Consider the following 25,861-nt stretch of genomic DNA (forward strand, 5'->3'; position numbering starts at 1 on the left):
CACATTTCACTCCAAAGACGACAGATAGAAACAAGAAATCATATTTTGCATCAGGAAATGAAACCTAATCAAGGAACAATAGGATAATCACAGCACATTTCATTACCACAAATATAGCATTCTTATTATTTAGTGAAAAAATAAGGATGCAAAAATGTGAATGTGAAGAATGTCACAAAATGAAAAATGCATATGCAAAAAAAAAAAGTTCTAAAATGTTTCATCATCTTTATACAAAATATTATTTCTTCTTTTTTTTTTGAATTTGGGGAGAAATGTGAATATGTTTTTGTGAGATTCATCTAACATTTTTTTTAAATGTTTTTTTTCCTCTTCTTTGGCATTAACGGTGGATCATCATGCATGAGTGTCTGATATGTTCTCAGCAGCCGGTCAGTGCTGTTTATTTGCTGCGTTTGAGCCAGTCTCTCCAGGGCGTCTGGTTCTGCTGCGGGCTGGTCTCTGATAAGGTGGACGGCCGTCTGGACTTACGCAGGAAAGAAAGCCGACCCGCTGATCTCTTCTGAGGCTCTTCTGTCTGCTGCTGGCTCCTCAGCTGCTGGTTGATGATAACCTGGATATCGTCCTGCAGAGACACATGAATAGTTCATAAACATTATAAATTATAACATTCTAAAAACCTACTTCTGCAAATGAGTGTCAAGTATTTGGGTACAAGTGCAATAAATCAGTATAAATGCATTCTTCTGCACGTTATTATTTTTATTTGTGTGTATGTGCTAACTGAAATGTGAAATGATCTTTAAATTTAGAAAATAAATAATGTTTGTCAATATTTAGGTGTATAGGATGCAGGGTTATTATAGTTAATATTATAGGGGGGGGGATATATATATATATATATATACATACACTGAACAAAATTATAAACACAACACTTTTGTTTTTGCCCCCATTTTTCATGAGCTGAACTCAAAGATCTAAGACTTTTTCTATGTACACAAAAGGCCTATTTCTCTCAAATATTGTTCACAAATCTGACTAAATCTGTGTTAGTGAGCACTTCTCCTTTGCCGAGATAATCCATCCACCTCACAGGTGTGGCATATCAAGATGCTGATTAGACAGCATGATTATTGCACAGGTGTGCCTTAGGCTAGGCACACACTAAAATGACAAAAACACAACAAAATTACTACAATTGTAAACTTAAAATTAAAAAATTATGAAAATAACTGCATAAAAATATTAATAAAAAGCTATGACAGTATCTCAATGATATTAAAATAACACTGATAGGGTGTTGATTTCACAATATCTTTACATTTTAACTTCTGTTGGCTGCAGGATAAGAACAGGAGATATACTTTGAGGATACATTCACTTACAAACGAACGTTAAACAAAAAAAATGTTTGATTATTATTATTTCAATTTGATCTACTCTCATTTAAAACTCAAAAGCCGTTACATTTGACATTAAACAGCTGCAGGCTTCCACTGTGAACAGCAGGGGGAGACAGAGTATCCATAATATCATTAACAGACAATACACACCTTCTAAACTACTGAGTGAGGACTGAGAGGTTTGGTCATTTAACTATTGTAATTAAAAAGCACAAACACAGATTCTTACCTGCCAGGCCTCCAGTTCCTGTGACAGCTCAAGCTTGCGCTGAATGGCTTCCAGGAGTTGGTTGTTTAAACACATCATATCATGCTTTGTCCTCAGCAGCTCTGCCTCCATCGCTGTCTTCCTGCAGGACAGAAAACCAACACCAAAACGTTAAAAATGCCTCTTTTTTTAAGTATCTGTTCCAAAGAAATGTCACTCGCATTACTGATAATGCTTTTACTTTCTCATTAACATTTATAGGATCATAATAGCAAGTAAATGTTCAATATTTACTTAGCGATGGCATCATCGCGGTCCTTTATGGCCTGCTGAACTACTTCCTGCTCCACGCGTCTCTCAGCTCGCAGCTTGAGCTCGCCGTTTTCTGCTACGAGACGCTCATTCTGAGAGAGAAGCCAAAAAATGATGATTGATCTTTGAAATGATTTAGCAAATATCTGTCTAATGCTGCTAATAATGCTATTAACAAAACACACTTTGCTAAAAGCAAAGGTCACATGCAAATGCTCTGTATTCACTCTGCTTGAAATCTTAAAGGTGTATTTTGTTCGGAAAACTAATTTCAAGAAAGTATATTGCTGAAACGGCGGTTGCTGGATCGTGACATCCGTTTAATTTTGAAGACGCGCTGTAGCAGTGATGAGCATGAATGGTGTTGTTGTAGTGGCCACTTCAAAATACGTGAATAATTCTAGATATCTTATTATCCGAATGGTTTCGATTTTTAAAACGCACAGGAGCTTATTTTCTATCGACCAGTTAATTTTTTACAGTATTGTGCATTTGCTGCGTAAAAGTTGATCTGGACAAAAGCAGCAGACTGAATAAAAATGCATGTTCATTCTCTGACAGCAGGTGGCGCTTTAGGAACAGCAGAAATCTCTTCATAACTCAGGTGTTCTTGCTTTATTAAAGCATTATTCTCACCAGATTTTCATACATTGTTTTCTGAAAGCAATGGTTAAACTTTTACATAGATAAGAAAAGTTGTTAAAAATGTTTAATAAGTAAATATATCTTCATATTTATGTATTGAAATATACTGAGTAGATACTGTTTAAGACGATTAAATTTTTACAACAGGGTTAATATAGTTAACTAAAGCTAATATATATATATATATATATATATAAAATTGTTACTTGAATTAAAATAAATGTTAACTGAAATAAAATACAAAAACACTTAAACTTATTTTATTTTAGCCAGTTGACAGTGCAACATTTCTCATTTTCATTAACTTTATGTTGATGTTCTAAAATAACTAAAACTAAAACTGAAATCAAAATGCTTAACTATATAGACATTGAAAAACAACAAAAAAGGGGGGCCCTCTTTTGAAAATCTGCTTAGGGCCCCATAATGCTAGGGCCGGCCCTGACTGAAAGTGTACAGATGAAAATGTTACAGTGAGTTGTTTAGAAGCAAACAAGCATTATTAAACTATAATTGCATCTCATGAAATATTTCTGAGCTTTCTACAGTTGCAGAAACTTTCACACATTGTGTTTTGCAGCATCTATTAAAATGCTGAGCAGTGAGAACAATCACATTAACTGAAGTGATAAAAAGATACTTCAACCAATGTAAATGTGATAGTGTGGTTGTTGCATGCTGAACTTGTCCAATCGATGTTCATTTCCTCGGAAATATGCAAATAAAGAACGCTAACCCACACATGTACGGTGTGAAAACTCAAAACCTGTCGAGCCAGGACTGACGGTAAACCTAGGGCAAAGTATAAACAGTGCAAAGCATGGAACAAGATAAGCCAGGATGATGTTTAAAGGTGTTGAAAGGTTTTTCCAGAAATTAAACACTTCACCTTTACCAACTTAATCTGTGAAAGGCCCAAAAGAGAGTCAGTGAGCACTAGTTTTACTACACAGGGTTTCTAAAGGTAAATTGAAGACTTTTTAAAGATCTTTTTAAGACCAACACAATACGACAATATGCTATTTAAATGTAAATGTCTAGGAAGCACACGAGTTGTGTTAGCAACACTTCATAGTTTGAAAAAAAACTACTTCCTGCAGATCTCCATTACTTCTTAATTCACCTAAATACACACACACACACACACACACTCATGTTTACTTAGCTATCTAAATGGGGGGACATTACATAGACTTCTATTGTTTTTATATACAGATAGTTATACACTTTTTAATCTAAACCCACACTACCCCTCACAGAAAACTTTCAGCATTTTTACAATTTCAAAAAAACTTTGTTTACTTTATTTTTATACAAGTTTTACAAATGAGGATGTCCCCAAATCGAGGTTTTTGGCGATTTTGTCAGGTTTTGCTCACTTTTGGGTACAAATTTGTCCCCAAAATATGGTTAAGTAGGTACACACACACACACAGGTTTGCTTTTGTGAATTGTGGGGACATTCCATAGGCGTAATGGTTTTTATACTGTATTTTCTATTGCCCTACACCAACCCTACCCCTAAACCTACCCCTTACAGGAAACTTTGTGCATTTTTACTTTCTCAAAAGAACTTTTTCTGTATGATTTATAAGCGTTTTGAAATATGGGGACATGGGGCAATATCCTCATAAATCACCTTCTCCTTGTAATACCTGTCATACCCTTGTCATTATACAAATTTGTGTCTTCATATGTCACAAAAACACGCATACACACACACACACACACACACACACACAAGCTGTACTCCCAAACACTAGAATATGGAAATATCTTTTACTGTACTTCTGATCACACTGGGAAAAGAAAGAAAAAATAGGTTCTTCCTCAGTATTTTTGTCTTGTTTTCCAGTGCAAATGTCTAAAGATTCTTAAATCAAGATGTATTTACTTGAAAAGCAAAATTACATTACATATGACGTCATGAGAAATTGATCAAACAAAGTCAAAAATTCAAAATCAAAATTCAGCTTAATTGTTAATCCCTATTGACAGATATTTGCTCTTGCTTTAAACTTAAACTCACTTCATTTAAATTTTTCAAGACTTCATTTTGCATCTCAAGTACATGTATCTTGATTTAAGGATGTTTAGATATTTGTACTGGAAAGCAAGACAAAAATACTGAGGAAGATTTTTTTTTTTTTTTTGCAGTGCATGCAACATTTAATGTTGTGACTTTATGAATTAAAGACTTTCTGCTCTGATTTAAGGCCTTAATTTGTGGAAGGACAAATTAAGACTTTTTAAGAAACCTTGACTAAGTATTCTTTTCTTCCTGAAAACCAGTTCAACAGATTCACCACTTGACCGCACTTGTTGACTGTCTTCATACAGCTGTGAATCCCAGTCAGAAAAGCAGTAAATCTTTGTTCATAAATTCCCCAGGGGTTGCCAGGCCCTCCAAACAATGGAGCCATTTTTTTGAGAAACTGAGCCCAGGTCAGTGGCAGTGGAATTGGGCTGCTGTTAGTCGTGGCTGGGAGCTTTAACGCATGAAGAACTGTTACCTGATCCTGCAGCTCCTGTATCCGGATGGCATTCTCACACGGATCGCTCACCGATCCCACAATGGACTTCCTCTTCTCCTGCAGACACAAATGATACAGAAGCGTTCAGCACTGCATGCTGGTTAGCAGGTGTCGTCTTTGTCAGACTGTGATGGCAGGGTGTATCTCTCTACAGCATCAGTATCTCTTTCTCTCTCGGTCTCTACCTCTGGCTTCATTTGTGGCTTCACTGATCCTCACTGAACACACCTCAACCTGAAAAATGAGGAAGAATTTTTTTTTTTTTTTGCAGTGCATGCAACATTTAATGTTGTGACTTTATGAATTAAAGACTTTCTGCTCTGATTTAAGGCCTTAATTTGTGGAAGGACAAATTAAGACTTTTTAAGAAACCTTGACTAAGCATTCTTTTCTTCCTGAAAACCAGTTCAACAGATTCACCACTTGACCGCACTTGTTGACTGTCTTCATACAGCTGTGAATCCCAGTCAGAAAAGCAGTAAATCTTTGTTCATAAATTCCCCAGGGGTTGCCAGGCCCTCCAAACAATGGAGCCATTTTTTTGAGAAACTGAGCCCAGGTCAGTGGCAGTGGAATTGGGCTGCTGTTAGTCGTGGCTGGGAGCTTTAACGCATGAAGAACTGTTACCTGATCCTGCAGCTCCTGTATCCGGATGGCATTCTCACACGGATCGCTCACCGATCCCACAATGGACTTCCTCTTCTCCTGCAGACACAAATGATACAGAAGCGTTCAGCACTGCATGCTGGTTAGCAGGTGTCGTCTTTGTCAGACTGTGATGGCAGGGTGTATCTCTCTACAGCATCAGTATCTCTTTCTCTCTCGGTCTCTACCTCTGGCTTCATTTGTGGCTTCACTGATCCTCACTGAACACACCTCAACCTGAACAAAAACTCTGATGCAATTCCCACTTCAGGAATGGGAAGTTTGTTTAATATCCAAACATTTTGTCCAATTAAACATATTGCACATTCATTTAAATCCTAATTTTATGCTATGTACTGCTTGTGCTCACAGAAATATAATTTCTGTTTCAGCAATTACTGATGCAAATTAATGAATAATTAATATATATTCTGATCCACTCTCTATTCATAATCGGGTGAATCTCACCAAAACACATCCAGATTGCATTTCACCTTCAAATAAAGAAAGAAAGAAAAAGCAAATAGAGCCTGTTTTATATTACCATAAAATTTTTAGCAATATTTTCAATTATTTTTCTGTCCATTTTCTGTAATGTATCTGAATATTTGAGTTTGAGTTTTTGTTTTCTCTTTATTCTTTTTGTGTAATTTTTAGTACAAATTTTTAGTACAAATAAACTGTTATTTGTATATAATATTAGTATTAAAACACTATTTTAATATTGTACACTGTACACAAATGCAACACTACACCAAGATGTATAAACACAAATATATATATATATATATATATATATATATATAGCTTCATTTTCTTTAAGCACATTAAAATATCTTATTTTTTCCTCTGTTTGATGTGAGTTTGTAATATGATCCAGGAATGTTATGTGAGATTTACCCAATGACAAAAAAGCTATGAGGAATGAAGACATACTGTATAAAGATGTATGCTTGTTATGAATGTGAATCATTGTTGCTGAAATGTGAGACAGTATGAGATGTCAAAATACTCCAGGGAGGAAGATATGTTATATGCAGCACATTGCATGTCACCTTCTGTTACGTTTCTGTCCCATAGAAACCAACTGTACCTGTAGTGTCTCACTCCTCCATTGTGCTGCATGTTTCAGATGTCCCAGCATGCCCTGCAGGCTGTCATCTGAGTCCTGCTCAGCCTCTGATCTGTAGGCCACAGGCTGAAGCAGTTCCAGGATGTAGTGCAGCTCCTGACAGACCTGCTGGGCAAGACGCATGTTCTAGTTGTGCCAAATATCAAATTAACAGGCATCAATGTAAATATCTGAAATGTATTCAGCTTTGTTTCAAAACCTAGAGAGCCGTCTTGCTGACATGAAGCTCACATGAAGCTTAATGTCTTTACATATGCAGCAACTCCATATACTACACACATAGTGCACTTCACATAATAGTATGTACAAGAGACTTCACTCAATTCCAACATTGTAATGGTTCCAACAGAATGAGCACAAAAATTAGGGCTGTCAAAGACCATTTTTGTGATTAATATTTTGTTTAAAGCATTAAAAATAATTACTGCAGCATCCGCTTTTTGATGTTGCTTTGTGTTACAGTATATTATCACATAAAATATTGATACCAAATGTTTTAACTAAAATAAACATAGGGGAAAATGAACTGACAGCTCAGTCAAACAGAGAGAGAGAGCTGATATTAACAGACTCATCAATGTAGTTCTATATGCAACACACTACATAAAAGCACAGCTAAATGTGATATTATAATGGGTTTATATGAAAATAGTTTTAAGTTAACTTAAATTAAAAAAAAAGTTTTAATGTTTTGTAACAGTTAAAAGGCCTATTAAATGTTAGAAATGATTGCACAAATTTTACTGTAATGTTAAATGGCTATATTTATCTCATTTTATCTCCAGAAATCGATTTAACAGAAGCATCAGCATCAGTACTGGCATATTTGCCTTCATTCATAGTACTCAGTAAAAAGATGCCATTAAACAAATAATAAACCATCTTTGTGTTGTTTCTAAATTATTTTTGAGTTAAAATGTGATAATACACTTTAATGTTAGGTGTGGTTAATCATGATTAATTAAAGAAAACTGTAATCAATCAGTTTTTTTAATCGACAGACAGCACTAATAAAGATGCATATTGTAGTAAAAATGCATAATTTGTATTGAACACTTTTCAGGTGTAAATATAAATATGTTTTTTTTTTTAGCAATATTTTCAAAAATCTGTTATTTTTCTGTCCATTTTCTGTAATGTATCTGAATATTTGAGTTTGAGTTTTTGTTTTCTCTTTATTCTTTTTGTGTAATTTTTAGTACAAATAAACTGTAATTTGTATATAATATTAGTATTAAAACACTATTTTAATACTGTACACTGTACACAAATGCAACACTACACCAAGATGTATAAACACAAATATATATATATATATATATATATATATATATAGCTTCATTTTCTTTAAGCACATTAAAATATCTTATTTTTTCCTCTGTTTGATGTGAGTTTGTAATATGATCCAGGAATGTTATGTGAGATTTACCCAATGACAAAAAAGCTATGAGGAATGAAGACATACTGTATAAAGATGTATGCTTGTTATGAATGTGAATCATTGTTGCTGAAATGTGAGACAGTATGAGATGTCAAAATACTCCAGGGAGGAAGATATGTTATATGCAGCACATTGCATGTCACCTTCTGTTACGTTTCTGTCCCATAGAAACCAACTGTACCTGTAGTGTCTCACTCCTCCATTGTGCTGCATGTTTCAGATGTCCCAGCATGCCCTGCAGGCTGTCATCTGAGTCCTGCTCAGCCTCTGATCTGTAGGCCACAGGCTGAAGCAGTTCCAGGATGTAGTGCAGCTCCTGACAGACCTGCTGGGCAAGACGCATGTTCTAGTTGTGCCAAATATCAAATTAACAGGCATCAATGTAAATATCTGAAATGTATTCAGCTTTGTTTCAAAACCTAGAGAGCCGTCTTGCTGACATGAAGCTCACATGAAGCTTAATGTCTTTATATATGCAGCAACTCCATATACTACACACATAGTGCACTTCACATAATAGTATGTACAAGAGACTTCACTCAATTCCAACATTGTAATGGTTCCAACAGAATGAGCACAAAAATTAGGGCTGTCAAAGACCATTTTTGTGATTAATATTTTGTTTAAAGCATTAAAAATAATTACTGCAGCATCCGCTTTTTGATGTTGCTTTGTGTTACAGTATATTATCACATAAAATATTGATACCAAATGTTTTAACTAAAATAAACATAGGGGAAAATGAACTGACAGCTCAGTCAAACAGAGAGAGAGAGCTGATATTAACAGACTCATCAATGTAGTTCTATATGCAACACACTACATAAAAGCACAGCTAAATGTGATATTATAATGGGTTTATATGAAAATAGTTTTAAGTTAACTTAAATTAAAAAAAAAGTTTTAATGTTTTGTAACAGTTAAAAGGCCTATTAAATGTTAGAAATGATTGCACAAATTTTACTGTAATGTTAAATGGCTATATTTATCTCATTTTATCTCCAGAAATCGATTTAACAGAAGCATCAGCATCAGTACTGGCATATTTGCCTTCATTCATAGTACTCAGTAAAAAGATGCCATTAAACAAATAATAAACCATCTTTGTGTTGTTTCTAAATTATTTTTGAGTTAAAATGTGATAATACACTTTAATGTTAGGTGTGGTTAATCATGATTAATTAAAGAAAACTGTAATCAATCAGTTTTTTTAATCGACAGACAGCACTAATAAAGATGCATATTGTAGTAAAAATGCATAATTTGTATTGAACACTTTTCAGGTGTAAATATAAATATGTTTTTTTTTTCATACATTCTTGTTGAAATGCATTCTGGGATTCTTCTTTTGCATATGTTCTATACTGCATTGCCCATGATGATCAAGGCTTTTAAATCTTAAGGGGGTCACACACACACACACACACACACGTCTGGTATGAACAGAGGGCTCTTCTTCTGTAACATTCATTTTCTGTAGAATGTGGAACAGTCTGACATTATCAGGTTACAGTGAGTACAGTTCAGTGTATCACCTGTTCTTTGTCCAGGCTCCAGTCTGCAACGTCCAGATTGTTTTCAAGCTCAGACAGTAAAGATGAGTCGTTGTGACTTTTCTCCTGGAGGGCCACTTCCTCCTGCAGCTCCTCGACCTGAGACTGCAGCTCTTGAGCCCGGGAACGAACCCCATCCACTTCCCGCCAGGCCTCTGCCAGCTGGGACAGAGAAGAAAAATGTGTTATCATCACTCATGTAAGTTATGTACAAATATGCACAAAAAAGTCAATATATTTACCCTGAAATTTACATTTTTACAATCATGAGGTACATATGTTTTTCCAATTTTTTGTGTCATTTTTGCCCCAAGCCTCATTTCAGAGTTCATTTCAGACCCTGATTCTCTCATGCATCGCGATTCTCTTCAACAATTCTGAATCAGTTCTGAGCTTAGCTTGTCCATATATGCACAATGGCACTTGTGTGCACTAGAGACAGTCGTATTCTGCTTTCTGCCAATTACACACAAACACACAACATCAAATAAGTATATAAACTTGTATGAAGTTTCACGATTGAAGCGGATTAATTGCACAGAATATGTGCTGAGAAACGTGTGGTTTCACCCGCCAGTATTTACATGTTTTACCTTCCAAATGCATCCATAAGCATCATTTATGCCGTGACTGAAGCACACTTACTGACAGACGGCTGCTTTCAAATGCTCACATGCACTTTGTGTGATCATACTGAAGGCGCTCGTGGCATGTGACTGTGCATAACTCTGTGTGAGTGGTAAATGCATTTGCATCTCAATGCGAAACTAATGTAAACACAATCAGCAGGACAAAACATCTGATATTTCACAAACAGATCTGTGCATTAGAGTGAATGCAGCCTATTAGAGCTGCCGCTGTCTATGATGTCACCAGTAATAATCAAACAGCAAGAAAAATCCATAACTGTGCTTGTCTGGAAACTTTCAGATACTTTAAGCACTCTCAGATACTGAAAGCACTTTTTGTTTTTCACTTGGCGTGTGTTTCTTTGTTCCCCTTTATTACTAATTTGCAATATTTTTAAAAGTACTTTTATTAGTAATTTTATAAAAATGCACAAATAAATGTGTTATTCAAGTCAGTAAACGTATTAATTAAGACAAAAGTGGTTCAACAATTGTTTTGGAATCGGATCATGATTCCCAGAATCAAAACCGGATCATGAGGTGCCTAAAATAATCCCACCTCTTCTTGCGCTATGATCATCAGCATTTGAGAATGTTTGGCATTAATCTCTGGATCATATGACTACATTTTTACTATTCATAAGAACTACTGAAATTTTTAAGAGACAAATCCTGAATCACCAGATTCCAGTTTCACAAACTACAGACCACAGTTTCTTCTTGTTTAGAGTGAAGCATTCTGCTCAGCTGAGTATAGTGTGTGTGAGCGACCTAACCTGTTGTATGTGTGTGTGACTCTGCTGTTCCTGTAGATCCAGGCGTGCGTGGAGCGCAGTCACAGTGTCTTTTAGTTCCTCATTCTCGTGACAAGTCATCTTTAAGCGCTGCTTGAGTGTTTGCTCACGCTGCGTGAGCCGTGCCACCTGAAAGCACACAAACACACACATTAGTCTATAGGTCAGCAAATTCTACAATCCTTCACACTTTATCGTGTAGTTCTTGTTACAGTAAAATAGCTATGTTTGCATGTTATTATAATTCTTGAATGGAAGAGAAGGTAAACAGGTAAATGAGCATGATGAGCCCCTGCAAAGAACTGCACTCTGTAGCTGTGTCCCAATTCAGAGGCTGCGTCCTTTGAATGCTGTATTTGAAGATCAGATGCATCACCGCGGCACAATGAAGGCTGTCCCAGTTCAAAGGCTCCTTCAAATGTGTCCTCGAAATGTGTCCTTCATTTAGCTGGCTATGAAGGATTCAATAGATGGATCCTTTGCAGCCCAGACTTTCCCAAGAATCACTGCACACCAGTGATGACAGGATTATTATAAAATGAAAATGCCGGATTACAATTTTAAATTTAAAGGGATAGTTCACCCATAATTAATTATTTACTTACCCTCATACCATTCTAAACCTCTAAGACTTTCTTTGTTATGTAGAACATAAAAGAAGATGTTTTGAAGAATGTTGGTAACCGAACAGTTGCTGGTCCCCATTGACTTCCATAGTATGAAAAAAAAAATAAATACTATGGAAGTCAATGGCTGGTTACCAACATTATTCAAAATACTTTCTTTCGTGTTCAATAGAAGAACAAAACTCGTACAGGTTTGGAACAACATGAGGGTATGAAGACAGAATTTTCATTTTTGGGTGAACTATCCCTTTAAGTTTTGGGTTTAGCTTAAAGGCACAATATGTAAGATTTTTTAATTAAAATATCCAAAAACCACTAGAACAGTATTATATATTTTGCTGACTTGTGTTCTTACATTATCCCAAATGTTTCGAATGTTTAAATCCTGAGAAATAAGTATTAAGTATTAAAAATACAATTTAACTAGTTACACGGAGCATGTTCATAGTGTCATTGTGTCGCCTGCCAATGACATCATAACCCCTCGATTTCCGGTTTTGTTTTGTAGAAAACATGGAAACACCAAAGACGCTTTAATATGTTGTGCGTTTTATTAGACTGGTGACGACCGCACAGAGTAGCATTATAACAGAACTTTCAAATGTATCTAGTATGATAAAACAGCGCTGCTTTACCCCACATACGCACGACCGGAAGCAGCGGAAGCGCTCGACTGTGGCATAATAAAAGCTCCGCTGCTTTCGACCCGTGTGTCTCGCTCGTTCAGTGCCTCGTTTCGCTTCGACGGCTTTCAGCCTCACCCTGCTTCATTCTACCACGTTAATAAATCACTAGCTCATCCATGAACATGATTTCTGCCCGAGTCCCGTCGGATTGCATCGGCTACGTTAATAAATCATTAGCTCATCCATGAACATGATGTGTGTCTCGCTCGTTCAGCGCCTCGTTTCGCTTCAACGGCTTTCAGCCTCACCCTGCTTCATTCTACTACGTTAATAAATCATTAGCTCATCCATGAACATGATTTCTGCCCGAGTCCCGTCGGATTGCATCGGCTGTGCGGATGAAGACCACAACTCCCATGATTCCACACTCAGTCACGGCGTCATCAAACTACGCCTTTGCTTCTTTGTTTATTTTGAATACGCGCCCTCTAGCGGCGAAAATTACATATTGTGCCTTTAACTAAATATCTGACATTACAAAAAACTAAATGTTAATGTTGACATATTTTACTAAGATGCGATTTTATAGATAGCTTATACATGTACATATATGTATATAAATGGAGCAAGGTGAACATATCAGGCAGGTTGTGAACCCTGTTTTGCTTTCGCTTAGATTGATCTTTAAGGTGAAGGTGTGGCCTTTGAAGTTTGCGGATTGGGACACAGCTATTGTCTAGTCTAGAATGCCACAAACAAAGACAAATGTAATGATACAACAGTGAAAACGCTCTTTGAATGTTGCTCAGCCAATCAAATTTGAGGTCTGGAACTAACTACTGCATACCGTTTAATAAACAAGCATGTGTGGAGAGCTGCAGATTCAATGTAGAACTATTTTTTTAGTGTATTTTCATTGTAATTACAGTATATACCATTTTATAATATAAAATACCAAACAGTGTGTGAGTATGTTACAGTTTCTCACCTGTTCTCTAAGCGCGTTGATGATTTCTTCGTCCTGGGGTCTGGCTTGCCCCCTTTCTCTCATTTCCTCTTTCAGTCTTTGAAGCTCGCCGGTCATGGTGTGCTCCACTTCCATTCCCTAAACATACACAACACCGCTCACTAATCAAACCACTGCACGTCCAAACGCTTTTTTAGCTATCAGATGCTCATAAATCAAATGGGTGATATGCAGAGAGGCATCATTCAGAAGAGAAAGTAGCAATAACAAAAAGACGTGTTTTTCCACTAAGGAATGCGTCCCATTTTCATAATGAAAAGGAGTTAAGTTCGCTTGGTAAGAGCTAAACAAAAGCACGCACTGGCTGATCGGGGGCCTCTGGTGATGAACCTGAATCAGCAGATAACTGGACAGACGTCAGCGTGCATCACACGCATTCAGAACCAGATCAAAGAGCCGCATGACAGATGCAGCTTGGCATCTTGGTCTTGGCAGTGGCATCATCATGCCAGATAGTCACTGTGGGCCTGTATGGGACGGGGCGGGGAATGACCCCACGCTCAACAGCATATGGAGGGGTGGTTAGAGGTCCTGGTTCAATTAGACTCAACTACCAACCACCACAAGGTTAGTGGCCCCATGAGGGAAAGGCTATTCAGGACTGGCCATAATGCTAACGGGCTGTTACGTTAACCAGTGCATTGTAGCATTCAGTAACGCTCCTGCCAGCTGATGCCCCAAGCCAGACAGTGTCTGCAAACTAATAAATCGTTATTTATTTCTGATACAATCTTATCAGATCGTATGACAAGCTTTACTAAAAGGACTGCATTACTAGCAGTACTAGCTAATATATATATTTTTTTTTATTTTATTTTATTTGCATGACACAAAGCTGTCAAAATAGTGAATTTGCTCAAAGAAGAAAATTCAGAAGAAAAACCAACTCCCAGTTCAAATGAGTTTGAACTGGGAGGTGTTGCAAGTGTGCAAACACAGAGAAAAATGTGCAATCCTTGGCCTTGGCATAACAAATGTGACTGGATATTAGAGTAGATACTAGTCCAATGTGAGAGGAACATGTGTGAAATTGTTTTACACACAAAATGAGTCAATGTGGATCTAAATTTAGGTTTAGTCATAAAAGAAGACATACAGAGGACTCCAAAACAAGAGGAACTGACTCCAAAAACATCTAATAGAACAGCAAAACTACTATTATAAAATACATTGTTCAGACTCCAATGTTCTTTTATAATGAAGTGTTATAATAGCGCGGTAAACTGATGCCCCAAGACAGACAGCATTCTTCAGGAAGCATATCAACCTCCTGTGGCGTCTCCAAACTAATAAATCTCTATTTATTACTGAATCAGACTGTATCACTGAAGGGACCGCATTACTAGCAGCATTAGCCAAAATAATGCTATTTTTACATGACGTAATAATCACTTGTATCTAGCTTGCGCTCACTGTTGTACACAGAAGCAGCTCCGGGGGAATTACGTATGAGGTCAGCTTTGCGCATGCGCCGCTCAGAAGTGACGCACGCGGAGAGACCGAAACAAAACAAACGGTCACTAATTAAAAGTACAAAACGAGGATTTGTAAAGAAGAATGTCGGAGGATTACAGTCTGGAGAAGTTGACGCTAGTTGCGAAAGTCAAAGCCAGTCTGCAGATTAGATCTGACAGATATATAAATTGCGTAGAAATTGATAGAAAATTGCATAGTGTATGATCAGAAGTCAGAAGTAAGAAAGAGCTTTATTGCCAAATATGTTTTCTTCCAGTGTTCCAGTGCACAGAGACAACAACAACACACAGATAATAAAAAATAAAGATAGGTGAATAAAATACACATATGTACAGTATATATATATATATATATATATACACATATATATAAACAAAAATACACAAATTGTATGTACAGTTGTGCTATAGATGGAATAGAATAGAATAAGATGTAGGGATAGACTAAGATGGTATCAAATAAATATAAGTGGTATTGCACATATTTTTATTGCACAATGGGGAGAGCATTTAACTGTTCATGATGGTCACAGACTCTGATTTTTTAGCTTCAGCCTTTAATTCCATCCAGTCGTCGGAGATCAAACATGTTTGAAATTTTGAGCCGATTTTAGAACACATTGTTTGTATTTGTCATGTGTCTCCTAGCAACAAGGCACACGTTTCTGTGCGAGTCTGTTGTGATCAGAACAACTTTAAAATCTGGTAATGATCCTCAGTCGTATAGTGTATGATGGCCAGTTTTTCCTCTGTGACTATCACAAAGTCTGTAAGTGTATGATGCCCAGTGTTTTAAAATCTGTTCAGATTTTAAAAGTCGCGTAGTGTATTCCAGCCTTTAGTGATCGACGGCCTCTATCATTTACTTTCAGTTTTCACCTACTATTCTTCTTCGCTGATGCTTTTCTTCTTTTGCTATGCTTTGTGAGTACGCAGTAAAAAATGTTGTTCTTAAAACACCAAACTACTGGGCCGTGAAGGTTACAGATGCTCCTGCTAAAAGGCTCCCATGATTTGTTCTTTTTGGACGTCTGACAAGTCACACATTTCACTGAGTACTAAACACTGCTGAACACAACTTATACTACACTGATATACAACCTAGAGAGTATAGACAACGTAAAGAAACAAAAGTTGATATTAACCCCTATAATAATAGGGGTTCGTATAATTTTGTCCAATCCCTGTATATCGTGAAGAATACGTTGTTGTTGTTTTTTTTAAGTCAATACGTTGCATACAACCAGTTTGCGTGCTAGGATGCATCACTATCGCCGTTGCTCCTACAGCTATTAAACTTTGGAAAATAACTTGACTGATACCTCAGATCATGCAGTTTGTGGAGAGCCGGTGTGGCATTACGTAAGTCTGGTCGACCTCACAGCAGGTGACTGGAGAACAGCACAAGTGTGAATGATTTACAAAGCCATGCAATTAAACTGTGACTGATCTGCTGAATCAGAGTCGCGTGACCTCAACAACTCTACACTCAATGGGGAGAGCATTTAACTGTTCATGATGGTCACAGACTCTGATTTTTTAGCTTCAGCCTTTAATTCCATCCAGTCGTCGGAGATCAAACATGTTTGAAATTTTGAGCCGATTTTAGAACACATTGTTTGTATTTGTCATGTGTCTCCTAGCAACAAGGCACACGTTTCTGTGCGAGTCTGTTGTGATCAGAACAACTTTAAAATCTGGTAATGATCCTCAGTCGTATAGTGTATGATGGCCAGTTTTTCCTCTGTGACTATCACAAAGTCTGTAAGTGTATGATGCCCAGTGTTTTAAAATCTGTTCAGATTTTAAAAGTCGCGTAGTGTATTCCAGCCTTTAGTGATCGACGGCCTCTATCATTTACTTTCAGTTTTCACCTACTATTCTTCTTCGCTGATGCTTTTCTTCTTTTGCTATGCTTTGTGAGTACGCAGTAAAAAATGTTGTTCTTAAAACACCAAACTACTGGGCCGTGAAGGTTACAGATGCTCCTGCTAAAAGGCTCCCATGATTTGTTCTTTTTGGACGTCTGACAAGTCACACATTTCACTGAGTACTAAACACTGCTGAACACAACTTATACTACACTGATATACAACCTAGAGAGTATAGACAACGTAAAGAAACAAAAGTTGATATTAACCCCTATAATAATAGGGGTTCGTATAATTTTGTCCAATCCCTGTATATCGTGAAGAATACGTTGTTGTTGTTTTTTTTAAGTCAATACGTTGCATACAACCAGTTTGCGTGCTAGGATGCATCACTATCGCCGTTGCTCCTACAGCTATTAAACTTTGGAAAATAACTTGACTGATACCTCAGATCATGCAGTTTGTGGAGAGCCGGTGTGGCATTACGTAAGTCTGGTCGACCTCACAGCAGGTGACTGGAGAACAGCACAAGTGTGAATGATTTACAAAGCCATGCAATTAAACTGTGACTGATCTGCTGAATCAGAGTCGCGTGACCTCAACAACTCTACACTTGCAGTATGCTTCTTTAAAGTAAACATTTTAAACGGATACTCCTGAATGTTTGTTAGTTTTGTTAGCAAAACTGTGCCAGAAGATTCTCTGTTTATGGAGCTTGACATACCCAGTATTAATTTCCTTTTGATATATAGAAAATAATTAACATTGTCTGTGCTCAAATGGAATAAAAATGTCATGCAGTCTTGATTGCAATATGGAATGTAAGAGAATAATGTACTACAGAGCATATGAAAAGGCTCTTGTGTCTCATGTTTTTTCAAATGCAAGCCTATACAAGCATGTTTGTAGCATCCCCCGAGGTTTACACCCTGGAACAGGAAGGCACAGCTTTCCTGCAATAACAAATGCTTGTTTTAAGGCTTCTTTGTAAACAACATGGGGAGGCAGATCTCCTCTAAATTACCTTGCGTTCTCCTGATAGACTCGCTTAGCGCTTTTGTGCGACCGTGTACTGTACAGACCGCTAGACACTAAGAATTCATCATACACAGTAACACCAGGCTATAAGAAACACTCACAAACACACACATTTGACCTAACCTCATCCTAACCCTCACACAAAGCTTTCTGCATCTTTATGAAGACATTACAGTATTTAGTAAGTTCATTATGCATATCAAGCTGGTTTCAGGTTGTTCTGTCTTTGTGGGGACAATGGTCCACACACACACATATACACATGCATACACACGTTTACTTTTGACCCCAAAAGTATATCTTAGTAAACCCACTACATACACAGACATTCACACACACGCAAATACTCACCATTCAAGGCTTCACACACCTAAAAAAAAATTAAACGTTTTACCATAACAGACAAAAGCACATCGAAGCATAAAAGCCACTTATCTGCTCTAGACTCCACTCTAGACCCTGTTTGAGAGCAGTTCAAACCAAAACATATAGATGTTGGAAGCCGTGGTGGAATGAGTAAGACGCACTTCCTCTTCCTTCAGTGCAGGATGGGATACAGTGTTTATCAGTGTTTCCTGATCTTTGATTTCTTGGAAAGAATGCTCACAGACACAGTCTCTACGGCTGTGTGGCGTGTGGAGGATGAGAGGGTGTGGGACTCCCAGTGGAACAGAGTTAGCCATTACTCTAGTCCAAACTCACAACAATACATGACTACAGAACACAGCCTTAGTGATTTAAGCACAGCCTGTGATTAAATGTTATTAACAGCTTTTTAAATGAGCTCATGAGTTTGAACCTGGCAAGTGTGCAAACGGAAAAAAAAAATGTGCAAACCTCGACCTTGAGCATAACAAATCTGTGGGATTAGATACGACGAGTCGAGTGTGAGAGGAACTTGTGTGAAAGTGGTTTCCACACAGAATGAGTCAACAGCAGCAGGTGGATCTAAATTTAGGTTTCTCACCTCATTCAAGAAGACAGAGAGGATTTATGGAAGGCCGTTTCCACCACGAAATAAAAATAAAAACAAGATATGAACTCAAAATTCTGACTCTCTTTCGCAAACTCTGAGTTTTCATCTCGCAATTCTGTTGTTGTTGTTTTTTTGTTTCTGCCACGAAAAAAAAAAACGGTAATTGTGACTTTTTATCTTACAATTCTGACTTTTTCTTGTTTATTGTAAATTTATATCATTTATATACTTTTTTTTTATTATCTCGTGGCAGAAAACAAGCTTATAAGGAAAACGGAAGGAATTGATTCCAAAAACATTAGAATTGATGATAAATGTGCAAACAAGTTTAAAATGTTTATGTAATATATATAAATATCTAAAATACATTGTTCTGACTCCAATATGCTGTTATAATTGAATATTATATTAATGTGGTAAGTTGGTTTATGTTGTGCCTAAAAAAAACCTCCTTTTAATGACGTTGTTCCCTGCTACTTTCTTACTGTTAAGAAACTGTTTTTTACTGTTTCTTCTCTCTCTCTCTCTCTATATATATATATATACACACATTTTTTCATTGTAAAGTATTTATACTTCATGGTGTTATTTGCTGCACTGCCTTTAATTTATCCTGATAAAAAAGTTATTGTATTGCAGTAATATTTTACTGTAATAATGTAACACATTACTGTATTATGACAATGTAATTAGAATAAATATTAAGAATAATGTAACAAACATTCAAAATTTCATTAAAAAAATTGGTAAAATATCTCAACGTAAGAAAAAAAATTAATAACACTTATTTATTATTAGGGGACACTATTAACTGGCATGCATAGTACTAGCATATTGGCTGTTTATTAGTACTTATAAAGCACATATTAATGCCTTATTCCGCATGACCATGTTGTAGATCATTTAACCCAATACTTAAACATAACTACTACCACAAATGTAATTACTACAACCTTGCATACTATCAAAAAACAGCAAATGAGGAGTTTATTGAGGGAAAACTCTTAGTTAATAGTAAATATACTGTTACCAATAATCCTAATTATTCTAAAATATGTTCCATTTTCTTTATGCAAAATATAATTTCCTGTTTTTCTCTTTTGATTTTGGGCTGAAATGTGACACATTTTTATGAGTTTAATGCTGTTATCTCTGGAATCTGAGTCAGATGTTGCTGTGGTTTCGCTCATATGGCCTTAACCGGAAAGGATGAGGAAAGTAAACAGGAATGTCACAAAACAGCACTGCCACAAACCCTGAGCCAAATACTGTGATCATGCACTCTTTACAAAGCTAAAATCAACATGTGACCACTGCGTCATTTCATAGATCAGTAACAATTTTCAATAAGGCCCCATTCCTTAACATTAGCTAATGCATCAGCTAACATAACCAACAATGAGCAATACAATTTTACAGCATTTATTAATCTTTGTTAATGTTAATAAATTCTTCATTGTTTTTTCATATTAGTGCATTAACTAATTTTTTATTTTAAAAATGCATTAATACATGCTAAAATGATCACTAACCAAGATTAACAAATGTTGAAGAAGTATTGTTCATTTATGTCTACTGAAACTGTAAATTGTTCCCATAGATTTATTAAATGAATGTATTATAGGGTTGGGACTTGCTTCCTCATCCTGCATTCACAATTTTTGGATGCCAGCTCATTTTTCCACATCGTATCTGCTACACTGAGCCAAGGAACAGTGTGATGTCGTCTTTATCTGAGCAAGAGATTATTGGCCTTTATAATGGTTACAGTCGTTTATGAGCCCTGTATGCGCATGCACTCCAGTAAAGTGTGTGGTTGGGTTTTGCCATCTGGCTAATAAAGGACACATTCATTACACAATCAAAGCAACAAATGCATCAAGAGACTAGACTTGTGCCGGTATTCGGTAATGCGATATATCACGGTAATGCATATGCACGATATTATAAATTATTCAGAATTTTGAATGCATTTTAAGAATACTTTTCCCATCAATTGGTCAAAATGCACTACACCGCTGTATGCTGCGTGAAAGACGCATGCGCACTCTGATGTAAACAAGCGCGGACGAGAAGCACATGGGGAACATGTGAGAGACGCTCTGGATGAAAGCGCACTTTCACTCTCTGACAGCAGATGGCGCTAAACTGCAGAAATAATAATAATAATAATAATAATAATAATAATAATAATAATAATAATAATAATAATAATAATAATAATAATAATAATAATAATAATAATTCATTTAAATGCAGCCGTTACCCCGGAAACCCTGTAAACAAAGCAGCTGCACTACTTCCTGTTTCTGAATCATGTTTAAATGATTTAAATAGCCATTCAGATTTGTGTATTTGCTATGATGTTCATCACAGCGCCAAATACTTAAATATTTAGACTTAATAGGCTATTTATTTTCAAACTTTTTTTTTACATTTTAATCTGGACTACAACATGCCCTAGATATTGTTTGAAAGTGTTTTGATTCTTTATTGTTCGGTCACACTTTACATTAGGGCTTCATTAGTTAACATTAGTTAATTCATTAGTTAACATAAACTGCCAATTAAAAATTCTTCTGAACATTCATTAATCTTAGGTATTCCAATATTTAATAACAGGATGTTAAAATCGAGAGTTGCAGCTGTGTTATTTAATGAGCTAACATGAACTAAGACTTGTATTTTTTAAACAAGGATTAATAACTTCTGTAGCAAATGTAGCTATTGCTCATTGTGAATGTTAATGCATTAACTAAGGTTAACTAATGAGGTCTTATTGTAAAGTGATACCTATTGGTCTTTATAGTTCTTTTGCACTTTAATTTAATTTTGCATTTAAATGTTCAGTTATTTTTGTTATAAGAAAAAAGTTATTAAACCTGTTATACTGTATTATGACAGCACTTTTTTAAAACTAAATTTCAATATCGTGATAACACCGTATACCGTAATAAAAGCATTAGCAATTAATCGCAACATGAAAATTTGATACCGGCATATCCCTACAAGATTTGGTCGCAGCAAACAATGCAAATGACTGCATGAAAGAAAGCAGACTGGCTGTCTTAAACATTCCTTTAAGCATAATATAGATCGCTAAACTCCAACTGTTTTCAGCTCATCAGTGCTTTTTCTGTAATGTAGAGAGAGTGCATGCGCATAGTTGCCAGGTTGGGGAGATTAAATAAATCACTGGGAAAAAAAACAACAAAAAACAGTATAGATAAAAAAAAAAAAAAAAAGCTCTGAATGGGGGATTTAAACTCTTGAGATCTGGCAACCGGAATCTTGTGGAGGCTTGTTACCAATGCAAATATCGCTGATGATTACGCTTAATAAATTAAGAGAAACAGAAGCAATCATGATTAAAATACTATTCATCATGAAGCCTGATGATATCATGCAATAACTGATTTAATTTGCTTTAATTGTATTTATAAAATGTGAGTGGATGTGAAGGTTTCTTGCTGGCCAAATGCTGCAGCACTTGAGCTGTCATTTTATGCCTGCAGTTCTTGAGTTATGCACCAAGGATTAATACTTATGGTTTGTGTTTGTTCAGATCAGCAACCATGATATGAGCAATAGTAAAAGTGAGGCTTGAGTACAGCAGGTGTCACTGACCCTCTGCAGCTGTTCTCTGAGTCTCTGGCTCTGTTCGCTGTGCTCCTGCTTCAGTCTGCTCTTCCCTCTCTCCGCCTCGCTCAGACTCCGCTTCAGTCTCTCGACCTGCGCCTGCAGCTCCTGCGCGTCTCGCTCCAGCTCGGACACCTGACTCTCCCACTGCGCCCGGCAGTCCTCCAGTTTGACCCGCAGCTCGTACCTGCCCTGCTCCAGCTCCTGAGGACACACACCCATCAGGAGAACTGCACATGATTTGATTTCACATCTGAGATATCACACTTTAATTCCATAGTCCACTTTAGACATTCTACTGACTCTAAGTAACTTTGCAACTACATGTCAGCTAACTCTCATTAGAGTATTAGTAGACTGGGTTAGTAGAATAAGTTGACATGTAGTTGCAAAGTTACTTACAGTCAGTAGAATGTCCATCAAAATAAAGTGTTAGCAGATATTAAGCACACAGTCACGAATACTCTAATGACTGCTAGTTAACATGCAGTTGCAAAGTTACTTACGTATAGTCAGTAGTATGTCTAAAGTGGACTATCAGAATAAAGTGTTACCCACTAAAGATATAAAATAACCTTGTTTAAATTTGCAAAACACAACTACGCCCAGGACATTTGTTTTGTAATCTTTTCTTTACATAGACATTTAGTGAACATTCAATGACAATAATAATAATTCATTAATTAAATAAAGAAGGAAAAGAAAAGAAAAAAATACAATTATGTCATAATTTACTCAGCCTCATGTCGTTCCAAATAATATAAACGCTTAGAATTGTCTTAAAATGTAGTCATGATATAGTAGTCATAACTTTTTAAGTTACATTAAAAGGTAGACTGGTCTAATTTGAAGTCGAAAATTAAGACTGATTACTACTTGGTTAACTACTAGTTAGTCAAACTAGTTGAGTCTTAACATAGTGTAACATAGAGTGTGAAATGACATGAGGGTGAGTAAATGATAACAGAATTTTAATTTCTAGGTGACCTATTCCTTTATGGTAACATATGTGATATTCAAAGTCAGACATCTCTTAAAAACTGAATCGTATTTGCAGTCATTAAATGAGACAACACCAACATGAAATCTGATTTCAGCTCTCATTTGAAAATGCTAAAACTATAAAAAGAACACTTATTTCCCCTTAAAAGAGCAGTTCAATTTACTGTTGCATTCAAATTTGAATACCTGCCTAAAATATGCCTTTAAAAATGTATGCATTGGCATCAAAAGCTTTTGAAAAGTAAAAATGTCTGATTGTATTAAACTATCAAAGCATGTGCCATTTACTTTAAAGCAAGTTCACTATTCAAAGAAAAAAAGGAAACATTTTTTTAAAAAGTGTTGAGTTTATAGTTATAAAACAATAGATATAGAGCTGCAAATGAAGACACCTGTGTGCACTGAGGGAAACTGACTTCATGCAGTCACTAAAAATGATCATGACAACTGCCGCATTAAAGTCAACGCAAAAATGGCTCAGAGAAGTCAAGTTAGTTTTGAGCAGAGCTGGGTAGTAACTGAAGTAGCTTACATTTTAAAATACTCGTAATCAGACTACAGTTACTTTTGTACTGATTGCATGATTACATATTATTCACACAATAGTAATTAATTAGTCATAATTTATTGATTCTCCCTAATTCCTCTTTTTCATCTTTTAAATGTTCCTTTGTAAAATAGCGTACCGCATTACTATACAGTTAGAAAGACTCCAGTTTTGTGTACATTCACACAAAGACCAGTAACTAGTCTGGTGGCTGTAATCACAACTGAAGGCCTCACAGCATGTGCCCACTGGATTTACAGAAATCATTTCAAATTTAAGAAGTATTTTCTCAACATTTCAACATTGCATCAACTACTGATGAACACTTTTTTGTAATCACTCAGCAGTTTATTTAACCATGTATTACTGTGGGGTTTTTTCCCCAAACACATTAAAATGCACAAATTCACGTTATTTACATGCAATGCAGGGATTCCCAATTTTTTAGTTTTTCAGCCTAATCTTTTTCACCTAATATATTTACTTGAAGTTCCACCAGATATTTTTAAGGTAATAAATTAATAATTAAGTAACACATTTGCATGTTCATGATTCAGTGACGTTGATTAATGGTCACGTGACATGCAGGTAAACAAATTAAATATATATTTTTTTTATTTTAATTTTTATGATTTAATTAATTTTCGCTATTTATTAAACTTAAGAACCCCAGTTTAGGAAACCTTGACGTAATGTAATGTTTAATGCACTTCATTATGTTAATAACAACAAGCATAATAGATTTTATTTGCATTTGTATATCAGTACGGTACAAGATTATCCTATTTAAGTCAATATGATAAACAAGTTAGGACAAAAGTAATCTAAAAGTAGTCTGATTATATTACCTAAAATGTGTAATGTAACGGATTTAGTCACTAATTACAATTTTGTCATGTACTTTGGAATCAGCAACGGATTACAATTTTCAAGTAATCTACCCAGCTCTGGTTTTGAGGAAACTCTATCATGGGATTATACTTGTTTTCATATTTAATACAATAATTTTAATGTTTTTTAAAGGGCCTGGACACATTTTGGGACCACTGCACATATAGTATTATACATGATGCATTATTAATATCTAGATATAGACATAAATTTAAAAATCACGTTTTATATAAAACAACAACTTTTCTAAGACTACATTGTCGCAATGAAAACGGAAATGATGACGACACTGCACAGACTGACGCTGCAGAGAAACAGTGCGCGTCGCTCACCTCCAGCTGCTGCGTGTGTTTGTGCTGAAGCGCGTCTGTCTCCTGCTTCAGCTGTCTGTTCTCCAGCAGCAGAGCGTTGCCCACCTGAGCTGCCAGAAGAACCTCATCCTCCTTCTGCCGAAGCGCCGCGAACAGCTCCTCGCTGTCCTTATACACACGCAGACCTTCAGCATTACTCAACTCGTACGAGTAAAAGTCTTCCTCCACTTCCATTTCACGTGCCTTACAACACAGCTCTTCTCCCCGACTCATGGCGCCCGTGTTATGAGTGGAAACAATGAGTTCACGGGTAAAAGTACCTGAAGTCTCGAGTCTCCATGCGTTTGCGCTTCTGTGTGAGAGAGACTGAAAGTGGGTGAGAAGCCTCTGGTTGACACTCATGGGTTTGTTTGCAGGCGGATGATGGAAAGGAACTCGTGTGGGCGGGGCTTGTGTAGTTTCAGGTGACTCTTCACTTTAATCTTTTTTTTTTTTACAAATGTATTACAACAACATAAAAAAAATACAATATTCCAATAACGTAAAAAAAAAAAAACGAGGCTGAGGGTATG

General features: G+C 36.2%; 1 protein-coding gene across 1 annotated transcript; it reads right to left on the reverse strand.

Moving 5' to 3' along the window:
- Window positions 1-272: 272 nt before the first annotated feature.
- Window positions 273-25,725, reverse strand: LOC107744017 (bicaudal D-related protein 1). The gene is made up of 10 exons (XM_016557473.1): window positions 25,311-25,725; window positions 22,527-22,742; window positions 13,501-13,617; window positions 11,243-11,389; window positions 9,820-9,999; window positions 8,466-8,609; window positions 5,694-5,771; window positions 1,870-1,979; window positions 1,597-1,717; window positions 273-586 (listed from the first exon to the last, which is right to left on the reverse strand). Exons 1-10 carry the CDS (start codon window positions 25,689-25,691, stop codon window positions 404-406), a joined length of 1,677 nt encoding a protein of 558 aa, XP_016412959.1. The 5' UTR covers window positions 25,692-25,725; the 3' UTR covers window positions 273-403.
- Window positions 25,726-25,861: the final 136 nt, after the last annotated feature.

Source organism: Sinocyclocheilus rhinocerous, unplaced genomic scaffold (genome assembly GCF_001515625.1).
Source record: "Sinocyclocheilus rhinocerous isolate Xijiao unplaced genomic scaffold, SAMN03320098_v1.1 scaffold407, whole genome shotgun sequence".
Classification (NCBI taxonomy): domain Eukaryota; kingdom Metazoa; phylum Chordata; class Actinopteri; order Cypriniformes; family Cyprinidae; genus Sinocyclocheilus; species Sinocyclocheilus rhinocerous.

Bases quoted from the DNA above. Each gene is read 5' to 3' on its own strand.
- LOC107744017 (XM_016557473.1), bottom strand. From the start codon at position 25,691: ATGAGTGTCAACCAGAGGCTTCTCACCCACTTTCAGTCTCTCTCACAC. The intron at 10,000-11,242 runs GTTAGGTCGCTC...TCTCTGTCCCAG, and splicing joins GTCACACACACATACAACAG to CTGGCAGAGGCCTGGCGGGA. The intron at 587-1,596 runs GTAAGAATCTGT...GTGTCTCTGCAG, and splicing joins AGGAACTGGAGGCCTGGCAG to GACGATATCCAGGTTATCAT.